Source organism: Myotis nattereri (genome assembly GCF_964212035.1).
Source record: "Myotis nattereri genome assembly, chromosome: 10".
Lineage (NCBI taxonomy): Eukaryota > Metazoa > Chordata > Mammalia > Chiroptera > Vespertilionidae > Myotis > Myotis nattereri.
The window spans coordinates 39,211,484-39,230,010 of record NC_138085.1 but is presented as its reverse complement, the minus strand read 5'-3'; the positions used below and the strand labels follow the sequence as shown (position 1 = coordinate 39,230,010).

Here is an 18,527-nt window from a genome sequence, read left to right as displayed (position 1 = left end):
CACTGGCCCGCCCCGCCCAACGTCTGCCGGAGCCCAGACTCCGCCCCACCCACGGAGCCGTCATTTCTGGCTCGGCGGCCGCGGGACCGTCCTGAACCCTCTCGCGCCCCGTAGTCGGAGGCTTCCGCCCCTAACAAAGATGGCTGCCCGCGTTGCCCTCTCACCCCTCCGCCCCTATCCCTTCGGCCCACATCAAATAAGCGACTGACTGTCTTTCACTTTCGGGTTACTGTGGACGCGAGATGCCGCTGGTTCCGAAGACAGCGGGGCGGATCAAGCTAGGTAAGCAGGCGTGACGGGACCGGGGCATCCAGGCGGGCAGGGCAGCCTCTCTCGGTCTGTCTGTTTTCAGCAGGGTTTTGAGTCTCACGCGGTGGGTGAGGTCTCCGGCCAGTCCCTCTCCCTGACAGGCGGCTTTCTTTCCCCGTAGACTGTCCTCTGCGGCCCGGCTGCCCGCTGGGGGGCGCTGCTGTCCCCCGACTCTGCAAGGAATTTGGTCCCGAGGACTACGGCGAAGAGGTAAAGGGACTCCCAGCTCCCCCGCGCCCTGTTCCGGTCGATCACGCCTCTGTCCACCCCGCGGTGCCGCGTCTCCCCCTGGCCGGGAGCCCCGCTGGACGGCGGGCTTGGAGGGGCGGGGCCTCGGGCCCTGACCGGGAGCGCGCGGCGCGGGGCGGGGCGGGGCGGCGCGGGGCGGGGCGGCGACCCGGGAGGACGCGGCCGGATCGATTGGTGCGAGAGGTGCGCGGGGTGCGGCACCGGAGAGTCTGTGGGTTGAGGGTGGGGGCGGGGGTAGGAGCTCCTTCGACGGCGTTATAAGAGGAGGCAGTGGGAGCAAAGACACCAAAGCAAGGAAAAGTTAAAAGAACTTCATCGACGTGAAGCCTGAGCGGAGGGCTTGTTTTAAACTGTAGGAGGCGAGGAGGGCGCGAAGGCACTTGGCGGGCCTTGCCCAGCCCAGGGTTGGGGCGTTGTCAGGTAGGTGCTGTGGTTATCGAGGGAGGGGCAGGACCAGATTTGGGAACACTCAGAAGCTGTCCTTCCAGCGGCTTCCTGGTTACCTCGAAACACCGCAGACTCACCAGTCCAGAGGTTCATCATCTTCGCAAATGGATTGCTTTCCCTCTGATCTTAGTTTTGGTGGATAACGCAGACTTCCATCCAGAAATCTGGAAGTCACTCTATGTAGCCCCCCCTTTCCTGTCGCCACACATGCAGGTAGTCACTCCTTCTGAAGTGTCTCTCGAATGGAACCCATCGTTTCCGTTCCTGCCCCTGCTGCCACTGCCTCAGTTCAAGACTCGTTCTCGCCCAGCTGGTTTGCTCAGTGGATAGAGCGTCCGCCTGTGGACTGAGGGGTCCCAGGTTCCATTCCCGTCAAGGGCACATGCCCAAGTTGTGGGCTCGATCCCCAGTGTGGGGCGTGCAGGAGGCAGCCAATCAATGATTCTCTCTCATCGTTGATGTTTCTTTCTATCGCTCTCTCCCTCTCCCTTCCTCTCTGAAATCAATGAAAATACATATTTTTTTTAAAAAAAGACCTCATTCTCTCAGGCCTGGACAGTGGTAATGGCCTTGTTACGAAACATTCCACCAGGAGTATTTTATCTGGATGTTTCACTTCCCATATCAGGTCCACTCCCATCACTGACCGGACAAAGTTCCAGCTCACTGAGTCACACGGTGTTCTTCAGATACAGCTCCCGGCAGCATCTCTGTTAGAATAGTCTCCTCCCCACTCTGTCTGCCGTTACCCACTCAGCACACACTCACTGAGCACCAGCTGTGCCCCCAACACAGGCACTGTTTTATGCTGGGAAAACAAGTCTATCAAACAGATAAAAGCTCTTTTATTAAATGGATTTGAAGTATCTAGTGGAAGCAGCCAATGAATAAATAAACAATATAGTATGTCAAATACAAGAAATGCAAAGGAAAATAAAGCAAGGAGGAGGCTAGTGGCCACTGAGTGGCGTTCAGAGACTTGTTGCTTTAAAAGGAATGGTCAGAGAAGGTTTCTGTACAAAGGTTTAAGCAGAGAGTTGAAGGGGGCAGGAGATTGTGCCACTCACTGGGGAAAGAGCATTCCAGGCAGAGGAAATAAGTACAAAAGCCCTGAGATGTTAAAAGCGAAGCTTCTCAGTGCACTTGGTGTTGTGGGGACTTAAGAGGAGGTCACTGTAGCTGGAGGAGGGTGATAAGATGGGAGGAGGTGATTCTTGAAGGTATGGGGGGAGGAGGGGCATGTCATATGTGGCCAGGTTGTGAATAAGACAACAGCATAGAATGTGTTTGGAGGAGAGGTGGAAGGTCAAAGAAGCCTTTTTTGTTTGTTTGTTTGTTTGTCTTAAGATGGCTGGACTGGGCTGAGGAGGAAGAGGGAGGTTGCAGATAGAGGGAGTGATATATACTAGTATTTGAATGGCAGTTACATCCTGGGGAGGCTGCTTCAAATGGGCCCAGAGCATGCATTATTTATGTCTTAAGTTCCAGTTTTGTAAGTTGAAATAAACCCACCAGCCATTCAAACTTGAGAATAAAGCTTGATGAAAGTGCCCAGCAACATACGTGAAGGGCCTGTTGAGTGCAGACTGTCTCCTGAGGGGAGCCCTGCGTCTAACATTGTTCAGAGGTTGCCTATAGCTCAGTGATCGGAAGGCCTGCCTACACATTATTTTAGCACTCTGGAGTTTCATGTGGCTTCTAACTTTCTCAGTCAGCAGGCCACCACCTAGTCAGGGTCTGCTCTGTTTAGGCCTGATTAGCCACATGGGGATGTGATGATTCCTGTACTTCTTAGTGTAATTTTTTAAAAAATGTATTTTATTTATTTCAGAAAGGAAGGGAGAAGGAGAGAGAGAGAGAAACATCAATGATGAGAGAGAATCTCCGATTGGCTGCCTCTTGCACATCCCCCACTGGGGATCGAACCTGAAACGCGAGCATATGCCCTGGACTGGAATCAAACCCAAGACCCTTCAGTCCACAAGCTGATGCTCTATCCACTGAGCCAAACCAGCTAGGGCCTGTCCTTCTGAGTTTACACTAACCGAGAAAACAATTCTCATCAGAACCACAGAACGTACAGGCCAGGCCTTGAAGAATCTTGCCTCATTTTGTGAATGAGGAGGTTGAGGTCCAGAAAGATTAAACAACTTGTCCCAAATCAAACAGCCAGACAGTGGCTGAGCCAGAACCAGGATGCAAGCAGCTCTGCTCTGACACAGTGCCCTTCCCTGTTCCGTAGTGCCTCACCAGCAAGAGACCAATAAAAAGCAGTGAATAGCCCTAGCTGGTTTGGCTCAGTGGATAGAGTCAGCCTGCGGACTAAAGGGTCTCAGGTTCGATTTCTAGTCAAGGGCACATGCCTGGGTTGCAGGCTCCATCCCCAGGAGGGGGTGTACAGCAGGCAGCCAATCAATGATTCTCTCTCATCATTGATGTTTCTATCTCTCTCTCCCTCTCTCTTCCTTTCTGAAATCAATAAAAAAATATATATATTTTAAAAAGCAGTGAATAGTAAGGCTCTATATTGTATAACACAGCCTATGTGAGCGCAGCTTGGTTGAAAGAGGGTAGAGATCATTGGAGATGAAAGGGTCTGGCATGTGGTTGAGGAGAGATAGAATTTGAACTGGACCTAGAAGTTGAGACAAGATGTGGTAAGAAAGCAGGTCAGAGCCAGGGGGGATTTGAGGACCACTGGGGGCAAACTGTAAGGCTGGAAAGAGCTTGGTGGCAGAGAGAGGGTTGGAAAGGTCAGCCAAGTGGCTTTTTTGAAGGTTCCAGATCCCAGGCTGAGGAGCTAGATGCCAGTGTGTGGCCTTGGCAGTGGGGGATTACTGGACGGGTCTCAGTAGGGGAGTAATTGTTGAGAGCTTGGCTGTGGGAGGACATGAAGTGCAGGGGAGAGGCCAGCCAGGAATTGCTGCACTCGGTTAAGCGTGAGGTAGCTCCAGGCGGGTTGTATGGGGCTGTTCATATTCCAAGATATGACAGGGAGCATAACTGGACGAGCCGGTAAGAGGACTCCGTTTTAGGACTTCGTTTTAGTGGCGGACCTAGTGGCAAATCAGGGGAGGAGATACTGGATGGTTGAGAAGGCCAGGCTGAAAGCCACATCAGCCCTGGGGAAGGCAGGACAATAGTGAAGTGAGGTGATACACCATGAAAGCTGAGAGCAGTGTGTTTGAGGTGCTGAGCTGGGAGAGGTTGGCCAGTTAGGTTCTCCAGGCTGGGTGGCTGCTTTGTGACTTCCATGGTGGAGGGGTTAACCTAGCCAAGCCCCTTGCTCTCTCCCAGAGCTCCCCCCAACACCAGCCTACCCTCCCCTCCTCTCCCAGGACATAGTGGATTTTCTTCGACGGCTGGTGGAGAGTGATACCCAGGGCCTGCACCGGATTCGTGTGGATGGGAGCAGCGGGCGGCTGCAGCTGTGGCACCATGGTGGGGAGTGAAGGGGCCGGGCCCAGGGATCAAGGCTGGTACCCTGGGGAGGGCGGACCCTCAGATTCTCCTCTCTCTCATGTTCTTTCTTTCCCTTCTCTTTCTCCCTCCTGACAGATTACCTCCTGGACCAATTCCATGATGAGGGAGAAACGACTAGACAGAGTGACAGGGGCAAGGGGGCTGCGGGACCGGGTACCTACTGTGGTCTCCAAAAGTCCTTCCTGTACCCTCCCCAAAGGTCTAAGCCCTGCCCTCAAAGACCCTCTGCCTCGGCATCCTTGCCCAGCGGCTCAGACAGCCTGCTGCAGGTGCCCATGCCCCAGAAGCTCCTGCTGACGGAGGAGGTGAGACTGTCTGCATGGGGCTTCACCCTCCCCCAGGGATCTTCGAAACCCCATATTCCCATGTCTATATCCCCCTAATATGGACCTTTCAAGATCCTTCCATTCTTGCCTCTTTGTTGCTTTCTCTCTCTTTTCCTGCCACCTGCCCTTCCTCCTCCAGGAAGCCAACCGTCTGGCTGAGGAGCTGGTGGCTGAGGAGGAGCGCGTGAAGCAGAAAGCAGAGAAGAAGCGACTCAAGAAGAAGGTAGCTAGAGGGCCAGGGGAGGGAGCTCAGAGGAAAGCTTGGAGATAACTCGGGGTAGCCTGCAGGATCCTCTTGCCAGGGGGCCCAAGGGGCCCAGGGACTATAGGGCCTCCCGGAGGCCATGTGGTGCAGCAGTTCTGGGGCCACAGCCTACTGCCTGGGCTGGGCTCTGCCTCCTGTTTGCTGTGGGATGCCTGCCTGGTAACGCTTGTCTGCTTTCTCACCTGTAAAATGAGGATAACAACACCTACCTCACAGAGTTCCAAGGACTAAATGAGATAGTATATGTAAAACTCCTAACCAGTACATACATGGCATATAGCATATATTCTACCTCATGAAGAATTTATCTCAAGATACAAATTGTATCTGTGTAATTTAAGAATAGTGCTCAGAATACATCATCATCACTATTATTACAGCGCCAAAAGGACCGAAGGCGACAGGAGCGCCGGGAGCAGGACGGTGGGTTGCCCAAGGTGAGTGTGTACAGGCAGGAAGGTGGGGAATCAAAGGCATGTGGCTCCAGGCATTCCCCACTCTGTACCTGTTTACCTTCCCTCCAGGTCGAGGCCACCCCAGATGGGAGTGGGAGCCCCCCATCCAGCCCTGGGAACCCAGCTCAGGGACAGTGTGGTGAAGAAGAGGTGAGAGCCCCCTTTATTCCTCTCTTGGCCTCTCCTTACCCCCTACTCCCACCTACTCCAGGACATACTTCATCCCCACCCCTGCCCTACCCTTTCTTTCTGCTCACAGGATGTACTGGATCTGTCTAGCACTTTCGTGTCTTTGGCTCTGCGCAAGGTTGGGGATTGGCCCCCTAGCTCTCTCAGAGAGAAGGAACTGAGCCAGGAGCCCCAAGGCAAGAGCCTGGGCCCTCAGAAGAAGATGAGCCAGGAAGAAGGGAGCTTGCCAAGAGAAGAGGGCCCCAGGCAGAGCCCTAAGGCAGAGGTGAGGTGAACGGACGAACCTCAGTTGTAACTAGTGGAAAATTCTGGGAAGTCAGATGATCTAAGGGTTGAGGGTAGTGACCAATAGAGGGAGATCTCTGGCCTCGTGTTTAAGAGACTTGGGGTCAAGCTCCATCACTGACACCCTGACCCTGGCTGGTTTCCTCTGCAGGAAAGTAGGGCTGATAGCGTTTTGCAGAGCTGTTATGAGAATTACTTGAGTTAGTTGATGCTAATTGTAATGTTAATTGTGCGAACAAAAGAGAAGAATTTGGGGAGGTTGAGGCCCAAGTCCTGCTTGACTCTTCTCCCCTTGCCATCCCTAGGCATCTCCAGGACTGCTGGCAGCTGCCTTACAGCAGAGCCAGGAGCTGGCAAGTAAGATCCTCTCTCTCCCTCCTCGCTCCACCCTCCCTGGGCCAGCCCCATCTGAACCTTCCCATCCTCTCTCCTTGCCAGAGTTGGGTACTGGCTTTGCCCAAAAAGGTTTCTACCATGAGGCCGTGGTCTTCTTCACCCAGGCCTTGAAGCTCAACCCCCGGGACCACAGGTAGGTGGGGCTTGGCCACTGTGCTGGGAGGTTGGGGCAAGGCAAGGTGTTGACCTGGACTGTTGGTCACTTTGTCTTCATCAGGTTATTTGGAAATCGCTCTTTCTGCCACGAGAGGCTGGGTCAGCCGGCGTGGGCCCTGGCTGATGCTCAGGTGGCCCTTACCCTGCGGCCTGGCTGGCCCCGGGGCCTCTTCCGCCTGGGCAAGGCCTTGATGGGACTGCAGGTACTCGGTCCAACATTGGATGCAGAGGAGGACTTTGGGTGGGATGGGGGGGATTGGGTTGACATTGACATTTTCTAGGTAAGCTCGATGTCACAATATCAGTGATATTAGGAGCTGGGGGCCAGTTGGAGAAAGGGGGCACTTTTAAGTTCCTTGACCACTCCCCTCCCCCCCAGTACCTAAACTTTCCTCTTTCTAATCTGGGACCAAAGCGTTTCGAGGAGGCAGCTGCTGTGTTCCAGGAGACTCTGAGAGGTGGGTCCCAGCCGGATGCCGCCCGGGAGCTCCACACTTGTCTTCTGCAGCTGGCTATGGTAAGGGAGCCAGGCATGCTCTTGCTGAGGGGCAGCAGGGAGAATTGGCTGTGATTGCAACACCAAGCGGTGCTACCTTCTGCCTCAGTGGGGCAGGGGGCGGGGCAGAATGAGTGGGATGAGGGGCAGGAGCTGTGCTGCAAGGAGTATATCAGGTGCCCCTCCCTTTCCCTTCTCAGCAGGATCAGCCAAGAGGATACCGTGCACCACCTCCGCCAACTGGGTTCCCCCAGCCATTTCCCCACATTGAGCCCGTGGCCTCGGGCCTTCTCTCCCTCAGTCATCCTCCAAGCACTGCTCCAAGGGCCCCTGGCCTTCTGTCTCCACCCTTGCACTATCCACCTCCTCACCTGAGCCTCTCTAACCAGCCCCACCCCCAGGCTCAGAGTAGAAGACCTCCTCTCCATCTCCAGAACCCCTCAAAGGGCTGGGGCACCCTGGGACTTGGGCCCCAGCATCTACCTCAGGCCAGATGAGGGAAGACCTGTCCCTCATAGGACAAGGCCATGGTTATATCCCACAAGGATGAGGGACACTGTGCGGTGGCTGTTCCCTGAATATTTTGAGACCTTGTACCTCAAAACCATAGTTAAAGAGACACCCCTGATAGTCATTCCTCTTGCCACAGAGACCTTCTGATGAGAGAAGGAGGCCCCACGACCACTAAAACAGCCCATCTTTGGCTCTCAAGCAGATGGCTTCTCCTGGGCAATAAGGAAAAATAAAACCCACCAAGGCTCAAGAAGGGAACCTTACAAGTACAGAAGTTCAGGTGTTAAGACTATAGGGGGCATTTGAGGCTTGCTCTGCTCCTGGCCCTGGGGAACTCATTCGCTAGCCACAGCTCTGTGCCTGGGAATGGGGTCATAGTGATGAATAAGGCTGAGTCCTGCCCTTCACCTTGTGGGTGCTCACCTCATCTTAATCCTAGTCCTTGCCCTGTTTTCTCCAGCCCCAGCCCCTCATGACTTGTTTCCTGCCCATATTTTTGTGCACATGTGACCTGTCCTTTGCCCAGTGGTCTGATGCTCACTTCCTCTGACTGCTAGAAGATTCACCAAGGGTTTGCCTTTGGGAATTCCCTTGCCCAGTTCCTGCCTGGAGCTGGCAGAGCCCATGCAGCTCCACACTTCCCTCTGCTGGCTCTCCTGCTGATGTGCTGTCCTTGCCATGTTCTTCACTTCAGCACTCGGCATTGTAACCAGTCTTTACCTGCGTGCATCTACTCAGTTTCCCACCAAGGGTCGCTGCCCCAAGAGATGGATATAAGTCTCTACTTCCTATGTAAGAATCAGGAGTTCTTTTTGGTTTCTCTGATTCTGGCAGCTGCCCCTGGCTTGTTCCTACCTAGTCTTGCCTGGGACTCCCAGCTCATTTAAATGTGGATCTTCAGGGGATTTTTAGGCCTCCCAGAATGCCCTCCCAAGAGGTACCATTCATCCGGATAAGTGATTCCTGTTGCCTTATATGGGTCTTGCTCAATACTATTCATACCTAGAGATAGGAGGTGCTGAAACTGTATAGTAGGATAAAATCTGCCATTATTAGTTGGGTCACCTTGGACAGGTCTCTCAACATCTGTGCCTCAGTTCCCTCATCTATAAAATGGGTGCAATCCCTACCTCACAGGGCTGTTGTGAGGACTGAAAGAGAAAGTGAGAAAATATCTACCAAGTGCCTGGTACGTAGTGACTGTTAAATAAACCAATTTTTATCTGCAACTGTCCTACATATTCATGATTCCCGTGGTGGGAAGAGAGGAGTATGAGTGAATTGCTGCTTATTTCACAAAATACAGAGTTCCTGGGACGGTGGTTCTCACAAAGTGTGGTTCCTGGACTAGCAGCATCAGTGTCACCTGGGAACTTGTTACAAATGCAAGTTCTCAGGCCCCACCGGAGACCTTGTAAATCAGAATCTGCAGAGCAGGAGCCCAGCAATTTGTGTTTCGGTGGTCCTCCAGGTGATCCGATATGCCCATCCAGAGGCCCTTTTGAAGGACAGGTTTGAGTTTTGTTTGTTCAAAGCTTGATGATGAGAGATGGCAGCGCTGGGCTAGAATTTAGGAAACCTCAAGTGGAGGAGGGTTATGGCTCAGAACCAACGAACTTGACTGGCCCCTACCTTCCTAAGTAGAATTATTTGCCCTGGAAGTTCTTTGCTTATGCCTGGTTGGGCGTGGTGTTGGGGAGAAGAGGTTATTGTTTTAAGGGATGACTCCACCAGAGCCCTGCCCATCTAGCCTTGTTCTGGGAGGTAATTCTCTGCTTTGGGGACTCCACTGAGGCTCCTGGCGTCTCTAAGAATAGCTGATTACCACTACTGTGTGGTATCTTTGCTTTCCGGCTGAGCTGGCTCCTTGCTCTTCCAGCCTCTCAAAGACATGTTCCCTCTTATCCTATACTTGAATCTTCTCCGAGAGCCACAGGACTCCTGACATTTTGTCCCCATACTCATGCTGTTAACCAGTAGGGTTGTGACAAAGCAGCCTGAGTTCTGAGCCCCCAGGGCTGGAAAGCAGAGCGCTAATCCATCCTGATTTTCCTGGGACTGAGGGGTTCCCTAGGGTGTGGGGCTTTCAATGCTAAAACTAGGAAGGAAGTCTGAATACACAGGAATAAGTTGGTCACCCTACTCTAAAGGTTCCAGAGAGGCCTTTAGAAGGGGAAAAAGGAGATAAGCAAGGGCCTTGAACATGAACCAGGGTGTGTGTGTGTGTGTGTGTGTGTGTGTGTGTGTGTGTATTGAAGGGACAACACAGTTACAAAGAATACTTTTTATATATAATGGCTGACAGATTCATAGCTCTCTCCTAGTTATCATTGTCTGTTTATGTCCATGATGCCATTTTCCAGTTGCCTAGGTTTGCAAGGTTGTCACTGACTCATGCAATTTTTCGTCACTGGGAGAATCACACTGTTTCATCTTTTCTGACAACCTCCGTCTTTCCCCACTTCAAGTCTGGCCCTGAATTCTCACTGCTCTTACCTTTTACAGTAGCCAGAAATACACTACTTCTTCGGTCTCTGTCCACCCTAAACACTGCTCTCATGCCTCTCCTCCAAAACCCCCAAGGACCAGGTTCTGTTTACAGTGCAATGCCTACATTTCTACCCTTGGCCCTTCTCCCCCCCCCCCCCCCCAATCTCTTTTCTTTCAGTTAGGCCCAGTCACACTTACAGGGACAGAACCTAACGTGGCCAACATGAGCTATGAGTCAGACAAGCAGTTGAGTCCCAGCCCCACCATTTAGAAGCTTCATGACATGACCAGGTTCCCTTGGGCTTCTGTGATCCATCCAGTTTCCTTATCCTTAAAATGAAATTAAAGCCTCATTATCTCCTGGGGTTACTGTGAAGATTAATCTTTGCAAGGCACCTGGAACTGCTCAGTGAGTGGGCCAGGTTCCCTCTGCCTTCCAGCCTTGTTCCCTCTCCCTGAAATATCCTCTCCTGGGATCTCCCCTGCAACTGAAACCCCAGCTGAGCCTCCTGAACCCTTGCGAATGAGCCTGTGGTTCCTGGGCAGATGCATGGCAAGATCTGACAAGGGACTGACTGGGAGGGGGGGAAGCAGGAAAGACACCCAAGCATCCTCTTCCGCTGATTATCTGGGAGGGACGTGCATGGACGAAGGTCTGTAGCTACTGAGTGCCCCTCTTCCCGCCCCATCACACTGCGCCAGGGTGATTAGTCGCCAGTGGGATACATTAATCTCAGAAAAGCCTGCCAGTGGAGGTAGGCTGGGGTCTCCACCCCGCAAGGCGGTTACTCCAACCTCCTCCTCGGTGGGCGGGGCCACCCCACCCTGTCGCCACCGCCTCTGCCATCCTAGTGGGAACATTTTCCGCCCTAGAGTGGAGTGGAGGTCCCAGAAGTAGGGGTGTCCCCCCTCCCCCACCTCAGCTTGCATCACTTGTGACTCAGCTTAGGGTTCTTTCAGGTGGGGTGGGGAGAAGGGGCGGGGCTCCATTAACAAATGGCCTCAGGTGGGAAAAGAAAGTCAGAAAAACGTCCTCAATTTGGGGCCCGGCTTGAGGCTAGGGGCAAGGTCTCAGAGGTTTCGGGGGATCAAAGCGCGGGGAACTGCGACCCAGGCAGCTCGTAGGGGAGGTCCTCCCGCAGCTACTGGAGTTCATCCCCCTGCGCAGCCCCGAGTCTCCTGAGCGCTGAAGGCCGGCGAGATGCCAGGGGCCAGGCCCCACCAGGGGCTCTTCCTTTGTACAATGGCCACAATCAGATCACCTACCTTGTAGGGTTGCTTGCCATGAGGGTTAAAGAAAACCGCTCCGCACATGCCAAGCAAGGAATACCCGAAATAACCAGCAGATTTTGCTCTCGCCGCTCGGGGCGGGATTGAGGCGGGGCGCAATGGAGTCTCCTCTTTATTCTCAATAACTAGGAAAGGTGGGCGTCTGCACTGTGAGCCGGAAGAGGCTGAGGTCGACAGCCACCCTCCATCCGCACCCCGGACCGGGTGCGGGTGCAGGGGCGGGAGGGCTAGAGGTCTCCGCTCCGGAGCGAGGGCGGCGGCTTTGCCTTCAATCGTCCACCTGTATCTCCTCGTCCGACAGGCGGGGCCCGGAGTCCGGCCGCGCCGGGCCCAGGCCGAGGCCAAGACCGAGACCGCGGGCGCTGTCTGGCAGCGCGAGGCGGCCCTGGACTTCGGGGTTCAACGCGCGCAGCGAGGCCACATCGGCGCGCATCTCCTCCACGTCGCGCCTGAGCTTGGCGCGCCGGTTCTGGAACCACGTGACGACCTGCGCGTTGGCCAGGCCGAGCCTCGCCGCCAGCCCGTCCCGCTCGGGGGGCGCCAGGTACCTCTGCAACCCGAAGCGCCGCTCCAGCTCCAGCACCTGCTGCGCCGTGAACGCCGTGCGGGACTTGCGCCGTCTGCGGCCCGCGGGGCCGTGGCCCAGAGCGCCTGGGGCCGCGCGGCCTGCGGAGATGGGGTGGGGGTCAGTCTCCAGGCTGCGGGAATGGGCTTCCGTCCTGGGGGGAAACCCCGCAGCTACCAGAGTTCCAGGGTGGGGGTGAAGGTGCGGGAGGTCACCGCGGTCGCTCAGTGAAATGCGCGCGGGGCAGGCCGAGGAGGGGGTGGGGGCACGAAGTGGAACCAGCCACGGGGATGCGGGAGGCAGCAGGCTGAGGGCATCCGGCGAGAGGAGAGGGAGGAAGGCGGGCCCGGCCAGGGGAGGCAAGCTGCAGGGTCAGGACGTCCGGCGCGGGGCCGTGGAGGCCTCCCGGAGGCTCCGATGGAGCCGGCTTGCAGGTTGGGGCCGGCACCAGAGGTGGTGAGTGTAACAGGACCCCGATCGGGCCCTTCTCTAGACTTGGGAGTCGTGTCGGGCACTCTCGGCTACTCTCTCTTAGTGACATGCTCTCCCTCCTGCCCTCCCACCCCACTCCCACCCCCCCACCCCTAGCACAGAAGGGAGGTAGTGGGTGTATAGAGGGCAAGGAAAGGCGGAGTTCGAGCCCGGGGCCCTGGCGGCGCCCTCCCGGGAAGAGACGGACTCCGGGCGGAGCGTGATTACCCGGGGAGCCCGAGCCTCGCCTCCCAGCACCTTCTACGCCCGCCTCGCCCTAGCTCACTGTTTTACAGCCTCTGGCTCAGGCCTTTTGTCTCCTCTCCCCGGCCTTTCTGTTGCGACTGCCCCGCCTACAGCGAAAGGACTAATGGGTCGCTCAGTTCTAGACCGCCCGGCCCTTCCCCTCGGCGCCGGCAGCCGGGGAGCCTGGGAACCAACAGAGGGGAGGTGAGCAGCGGGAGGTGCAGGCCCCCGCACGTGGGCTGAGGGCAGGGGGCAGATTGGGGTGGCGGCCGGGATGCACAAAGTGGGGCCCGGGACCTTGGAGGAGAGAGATGGGGAGAAGGCCAAGTCCCAGGGCGCGACCTGGCCCCGCGGTACCTTCGGAGCGCTGCAGGGCAAGCCCGTCTAGTCCGCGGAAAGCGTTGCTCGTCAGCTCCTCCAGCGCGCATAGCGGCGACGTGGGACCTGGGCTGGACTCTGGAAGCTGCGGCGCAGAGGGTCCTCGAGGGGCCATGCCAGGGCCTAGGATATCCGCGATGCTGAAGGGTGTGCGGGCTGTCCGGGGCTCGGGGCCCGAGCTCATGGCCGGCCGGGCGGGCTGCGGCCGTCCTGCCGCCCGCTGTGCTCGGCTCCGCAGCCGCCTGGGCCCCAGCGCGCGGTTCCCGATCTGGGCCCCCGCCTCGGACCCGCCCCCCACGCTGGGCCCGAGCCCCGAGTGCCCCTCCTCCTGCGCCCCCACTCCCTAACCCCGGGCCGCCGTGGGTCTGGAGCCGGTAGACGTCCCGGCAGCGGTATTTCTTCTACAGGCTACGGGGCGCGCAGAGAAGCCGGCGAAGTCACTGGCCCCCTGGCTGCTCCGCGCTGCCAGCGCGGCCCTGTGCTCACTCTGGCTGGACCCTTCCTGGGCCGCCCCCTCCCGCCTAGCCGCCGCTCCGGCTCATAAACTCTCGTAGGCTATAAAATTGCTTTCCCTGGTCGCAGAGCTGGAGATTTGCAAAATTCCGAAAAATTCCGAGGAGCTCAGAGTTGACTGTGCTAAGATCCCCATCCCACCTAGGAAGGACCTCAGTCTCCTGACCTGGCCCCCTCCTCCCCGCCCCACTCCTGCTGAAAGCTCTTAAAGAAGGTCCCCGCGGCTGGAAGTTATTAGCGGGCACTGGGCCTGAGGGCACTCAAGCCCGGCAGAGCGACTGCAACTGGGTATAGTGGAGATGCGACGCACAAGCCGGCGCAGGTGAGTGGATTCCAGCAGGCTCTGCAGCCGGACCCAAGGCTGCCCCAGCAGGGCTCAGAGGCCCTCTGAAATCAATTAAAAAAGCAAAACAAAACATGGAGAAGCGGGGAGACCTGGCCCTCAGGAGAGAAGACACAGCAAACCCAGAGCGAGGGTTATTGCTCAGGAGGGGTCTTTGCCAGGAAAGACTGACCTCCACAGAGGGCCTTCTGGTTACCCCTGAGTCTATCAGTTGATGCCTTTGTCTCCTCATTAAGCTCCTGTAGTCCCAGTTGGGGTTCCCCAGCCTGGGAGCAGTGGTGAGAGGGGTCCCTATAGAGGAGTGACTCGATACATCCAACCAGATTCTGGGACAGAAACCCGGCCAAGCCAGGGACAAACTCTAAGGACTGGGATAGTCATTCCTATTTTATCTGCATCCTAGGTGTCATTCGCTCTTCTCTTCTCTCTCCCGGCTCACCTACCCCAGGGCTCACACCTCCACTGCCCTCTGTTGTAGGAATAAGGCAGTTCTGGGACAGCTGCTCCACCAGCGGAGTCCAACAAGGCAAGGCTTTTGTTCGCATATCACACCCCAAATAGCCGGTGGGTTTACAGCCCAGACACAAGCCCCACCACTCCTGCGGAACTCTGCACTCTGAAGGAACTCTCTGCGATGGGTTTCTTCTAGTTTTTTCCTATCAGTGCCATGAAGAAGTAGGCCGGTCTCTCCTGGACTGTCCATTCTGTCACCTTCTCTGTAAACCTCTGCACCTCCCACATCTGTGCAGTGATCTTCTGGGTCTACCGGTCTATTCCCTGGGGCAAGCGGAGCCTGTGGTTGGGGTGCCCCAATCAGAGCTTGGGAGATCTGAGGCATGTGGGCCAAAGACTCCTTGACAAAGACAGGAAGACACTTTGATCACAGTGGGGGGCGAGGGAGGGTATAAGAAACCTCACAGTGTGATACTGACCTCGACACCCAACAGAAGTAGACAAACACAGAGTCTTCTTATAAAGGCTCCCTTCAATGACCACCCCTTCCCCCCATACCCACAGATACTCACAGTGCTCTGATGGCAGCCTGAGCAACACAGCCCAATGGGTCAGAGAGCATAGCCAGGCCACAGCAGAAAGCTGAGATGCGTCAGGACCTTGTTAATTGGTTATTAATGGTGGGGGGCAGAGGAGGGTCAGGAGAGATCCTCCTAGCTGGAGGCTTTAGCCCTCTGAACCATCCTGGTGGTTTCACTTAATATGAAATTAAAGAGGGTCCCAAGAGGATGCAGGAACTGGCTAGCTCTTGTACCAGGCCAGTCACCAGACACTACAACTTTCACTCATGTATCATCTGTGTTGCATTTGTCATCTTTTGCTCTCAGTATCTAGTGTGTGTCTGTGGGGAGTGTGGGGCTCTCCTAAAGGGCCCTGGCCTTCCTCCCCTGCCATCTCTCCTGCCTACCTTCTCTGCTATGCTAACTGGGCTCTGGTAATGGGGTTGGACAATGGGGTTAGGGGCAATCCCCAGATGTGCGTTTGTGGGAGGAGAGACTAGTAATGGGAGGAGGCTGCTGACAGCAGAGCCCAACTAAGGTCTCCCCAGCAGCCAGCGACTTGTCCAGCCTATTGTGGGGCCACAGGAGGGGACTTTTCCCAGCGAAGCCTCTGGAACCTGAGCTGGGGAGAAACCGGATCCTCTGGTCCTCGGAGGGGGTAGGAGGAGGGTGAGTGATTAATGAGGAAGATTAAAAGATTAAACCTGGGTTCTAGGCTTGGGGGGCACTCAGTTGACTCGACTTCCCCCACTCCAGTTTGCGGGGGCTGACAGGTCCCAGTGCTCCCTGATGTGAGCCTCTTCCTCCCCCCTCCCATGATCCAACCCTCCCTGCCTTGGGTCCTTCCTAGAGCCATCCACAGACATAATCATTCACCACTGCCCACCCCCAACCCCTACCAGGACGACAGTTTTCCTCTCCCAGCATTCTCAAGCAATCCCTCACGTCTCACTCAGATTCCCCTCATTGTTCTGTTCAGAAACTTCAGGGTCTTCCACTCCCTCCCCTCATAGAGATCTCCACATGCCGACGTTCACTCCCTCAGGAAGGTGCCTCAATTCTCTCAAAATAATATGTTGCCCTAGCAGGTTTGGCTCAGTGGATAGAGCATCAGCCTGCGGACTGGGGGTCCTGGGTTCAATTCCGGCCAGGGCACATGCCCGGGTTGTGGGCTCGATCCCCACTAGGGGGCGTGCAGGAGGCAGCCAATCAATGATTCTCATCATTGATGTTTCTATCTCTCCCTCTCCCTTCCTCTCTGAAATCAATAAATATATTTTTAAATAAAAAATATGTTTTTATTGATTTAGAGAGAGAGGAAGGGAGAAGAATAGAGAGATAGAAACATTGATCTGCTGCTTCCTACATACCCCCCACTGGGGATCAAGCACGCAACCAGGCACGTGCCCTAACCTGACCAGAATTGAACCTGTGACCTCTTGGCTCATGGGTTGACACTCAACCACTGAGCCACACCGGCTGGGCTAAATTCCCTCTTTTTAAAAACATTTTTTATTTATTTCAGAGAGGGAGAGGGAGAGAAAACATCAGTGATGAGAGAGAATCATTGATAGGCTGCCTCCTGCACGCCCCCTACTGGGGATCAAGCCCACAACCTGGGCATGTGCCTTTGGTGGAAATCAAACCCGGGACCCTTCAGTCCGCAGGCTAACGGAGCCAAACCAGGTAGGGCTCAATTCCCACTTAATACTTTCTCTCACCTCCCATCAGGCCCTTTCAGATTTCCATTTCCTCATCTCTGCACCTTATCTCCAACCTTATTCCCCTTCCTCATCACCCCCACCTTTTCTCTCATTCCAAGACACCGCGCCTCTCACTCACCCAACCATCCGCAGCCTCTCATCTGGTGAGTCCCTTCAACCTCACCCAGGCCTGCCCCAGATTGACCCTTCTTGGTACAGACATCTGCTCAATAAACTACCTTTAGTCTTCAGATGTTGCACCCTAGGCAATCCTCTGAATTTTGTGAGTGTGTGTGGGGGAGGTATTGGGGGAATCCTCAGAATAACTCCCGTGGGGTGGTGCAAAGGACAGTCTGGGAGATATGCCCCTCACACACACACACTTTGCCCCAATACCTTTAGCCAGCATGAGAGGTAAGTGGGAGTTCATGGGGGAAACTCCAAGCAGAGGAGCTTGGCGCGGGCATCCATCCATCTCGCACACTTCTGGGATTTTCTCTTGCCGAGAACATTACTGCAGAGTGAACGGATTTGGATCCTGAAGTTTCAGTTTCATTATTTTTAGGACGCGGGTTTGTAAGTTCTTCCGGCCCTTTACACTGGTTCACACAGAGCTCTGCGTAACCGCCGCCAGCCCGGGGTGTGCGGCCGGGATGGGGAGCTGCGGAATACTCAGATGCCTCCGGCCTCTGCACACACTTACACCCTGGGCCTCAGGGTCCGGGGGAAGTCAGTCCCTTGTCCCTATATCCTCTCCCAGCCTTCCCCCCTCCCCCAAGTCTTGGGAGAAACAGGCCGGGCTGAGAGGGACGGGTCCCCCCCTCTCTGTGCCAAAGGCTGGGGCAAATCTCAGCGTCCCTTTTCCCAGGCGGAGGCGGCTGGGTGAGATAGGGCGGCGGCAGAGGCACAGGCAGGCGAGGGCCTGCGGTGAGGACTGACATGGACTCCGGGAGGGGGCCGGTGAGCGCGGGTCGTCAGAGCCCAAGAGAACCGCGGGCGGGATTCATCCGCCCTGGCCCCTGGCGCAGATCCAGAACCAAGTGACCCAGGGGATAGGGTCTGCTGCGTGGAGCAGGCCAGAAAGCAGGGGAAGGAGCCCATAGAAGAGAGAGAGATGAAGGGAGAGAGATGCGGAGCCCGCAGCTGGCCTGCGTCAGCAACCTGGGGAAGTTGGCCGCTGCACAGCCGCCGACAGACAGAAATCAGGCTGCCTGGAGCTGGGGGTGAGGCGGGGCAGCTGCTCCCCCAGATCCGGCCCGAATGCCCCGGTTGCTCCTGGGCCCCAAGCCAGGTGTCATCAAAGGCCTCACCCCCAGGTTTGGTCTTCAGGCCTGGGGCTCTCAGGCAGCCTCTCTTTTAGCTGGCCATTCTTTTTGTTTATTTTTGTTAATCGTCACCTGAGGATATTTTTTTCCATTGTTTTTCAGAGTGGAAGGGATGGAGGGGGAAGAGAAACGCCCTGTGAGAGACACCCTTCACTGGTTGCTTCCCCCACACACCAACACGGGAGGCAGAACAGGAATGAACCTGCAACCCAGGGACATGCCCTTGGCAGGGAATCGAACCATGACCCTCTGGTGCACCAGTGGCCACTCTAACCACTGAACCACCAGCCAGGGCTAGCTGGGCATTCCTGACCCAAGCCAAGCTCCAATCAGACACTCCCCAATTCCTGCAGCTGCTTGAGCTGCCCAAGTCCCCAGGGGTGTCTACCTTTCCCCCTAGCCCACACCTCTCCCTCCAGTCACTCCTCAGAACCACCCTTTCACACACACACACACACACACACACACACACACACTGCAAGTTTCTGGCTACCCCAGTTAGAGACCCACAGAACAGGAGTGCTGGCTGGGTTTATTTCCAGAGTGCAGTGCTCATGGCCAGGCTGGCACAGACCAGGAAGCTGCCGACTTACTCAGTGGAGTGCTAGCCTTGCTGCTCCC

At 55.8% G+C, this 18,527-nt stretch overlaps 2 protein-coding genes across 4 annotated transcripts; one reads left to right on the top strand and one right to left on the bottom strand.

Annotated features, from left to right (window-relative positions):
* Positions 1 to 126: 126 nt before the first annotated feature.
* Positions 127 to 8,798, top strand: TTC31 (tetratricopeptide repeat domain 31). Of its 3 annotated transcripts, none has more exons than XM_081101590.1 (13): positions 127 to 282; positions 431 to 519; positions 4,344 to 4,446; positions 4,564 to 4,793; positions 4,954 to 5,037; positions 5,460 to 5,516; positions 5,604 to 5,684; positions 5,794 to 5,988; positions 6,314 to 6,365; positions 6,447 to 6,537; positions 6,622 to 6,763; positions 6,976 to 7,077; positions 7,257 to 8,798. In XM_081101590.1, the coding sequence occupies exons 1-13, from the start codon at positions 243 to 245 to the stop codon at positions 7,551 to 7,553; spliced, it is 1,563 nt and encodes a 520-aa protein (XP_080957716.1). In that variant the 5' UTR covers positions 127 to 242; the 3' UTR covers positions 7,554 to 8,798. The 3 variants fall into 3 exon arrangements, with proteins under 3 accessions (XP_080957716.1, XP_080957717.1, XP_080957718.1); XM_081101591.1 differs by having other exon boundaries at positions 205 to 282; positions 7,260 to 8,798; XM_081101592.1 differs by lacking the exon at positions 4,344 to 4,446 and having other exon boundaries at positions 230 to 282; positions 7,260 to 8,798.
* A 2,819-nt stretch (positions 8,799 to 11,617) lies between these two features.
* On the bottom strand, positions 11,618 to 13,193 carry LBX2 (ladybird homeobox 2; the record flags this gene model as incomplete). Its single annotated transcript, XM_081101574.1, has 2 exons — positions 11,618 to 12,015; positions 12,989 to 13,193. 2 exons carry the CDS (start codon positions 13,191 to 13,193, stop codon positions 11,618 to 11,620), a joined length of 603 nt encoding a protein of 200 aa, XP_080957700.1.
* Positions 13,194 to 18,527: the final 5,334 nt, after the last annotated feature.

Excerpts from the sequence above, each read along its gene's own strand:
- TTC31 (XM_081101590.1), top strand. The coding sequence starts at position 243 with ATGCCGCTGGTTCCGAAGACAGCGGGGCGGATCAAGCTAG. Across the intron at positions 5,038-5,459 it reads AGAAGCGACTCAAGAAGAAG|CGCCAAAAGGACCGAAGGCG; the intron begins GTAGCTAGAGGG and ends CTATTATTACAG. Across the intron at positions 6,764-6,975 it reads AGGCCTTGATGGGACTGCAG|CGTTTCGAGGAGGCAGCTGC; the intron begins GTACTCGGTCCA and ends CTGGGACCAAAG.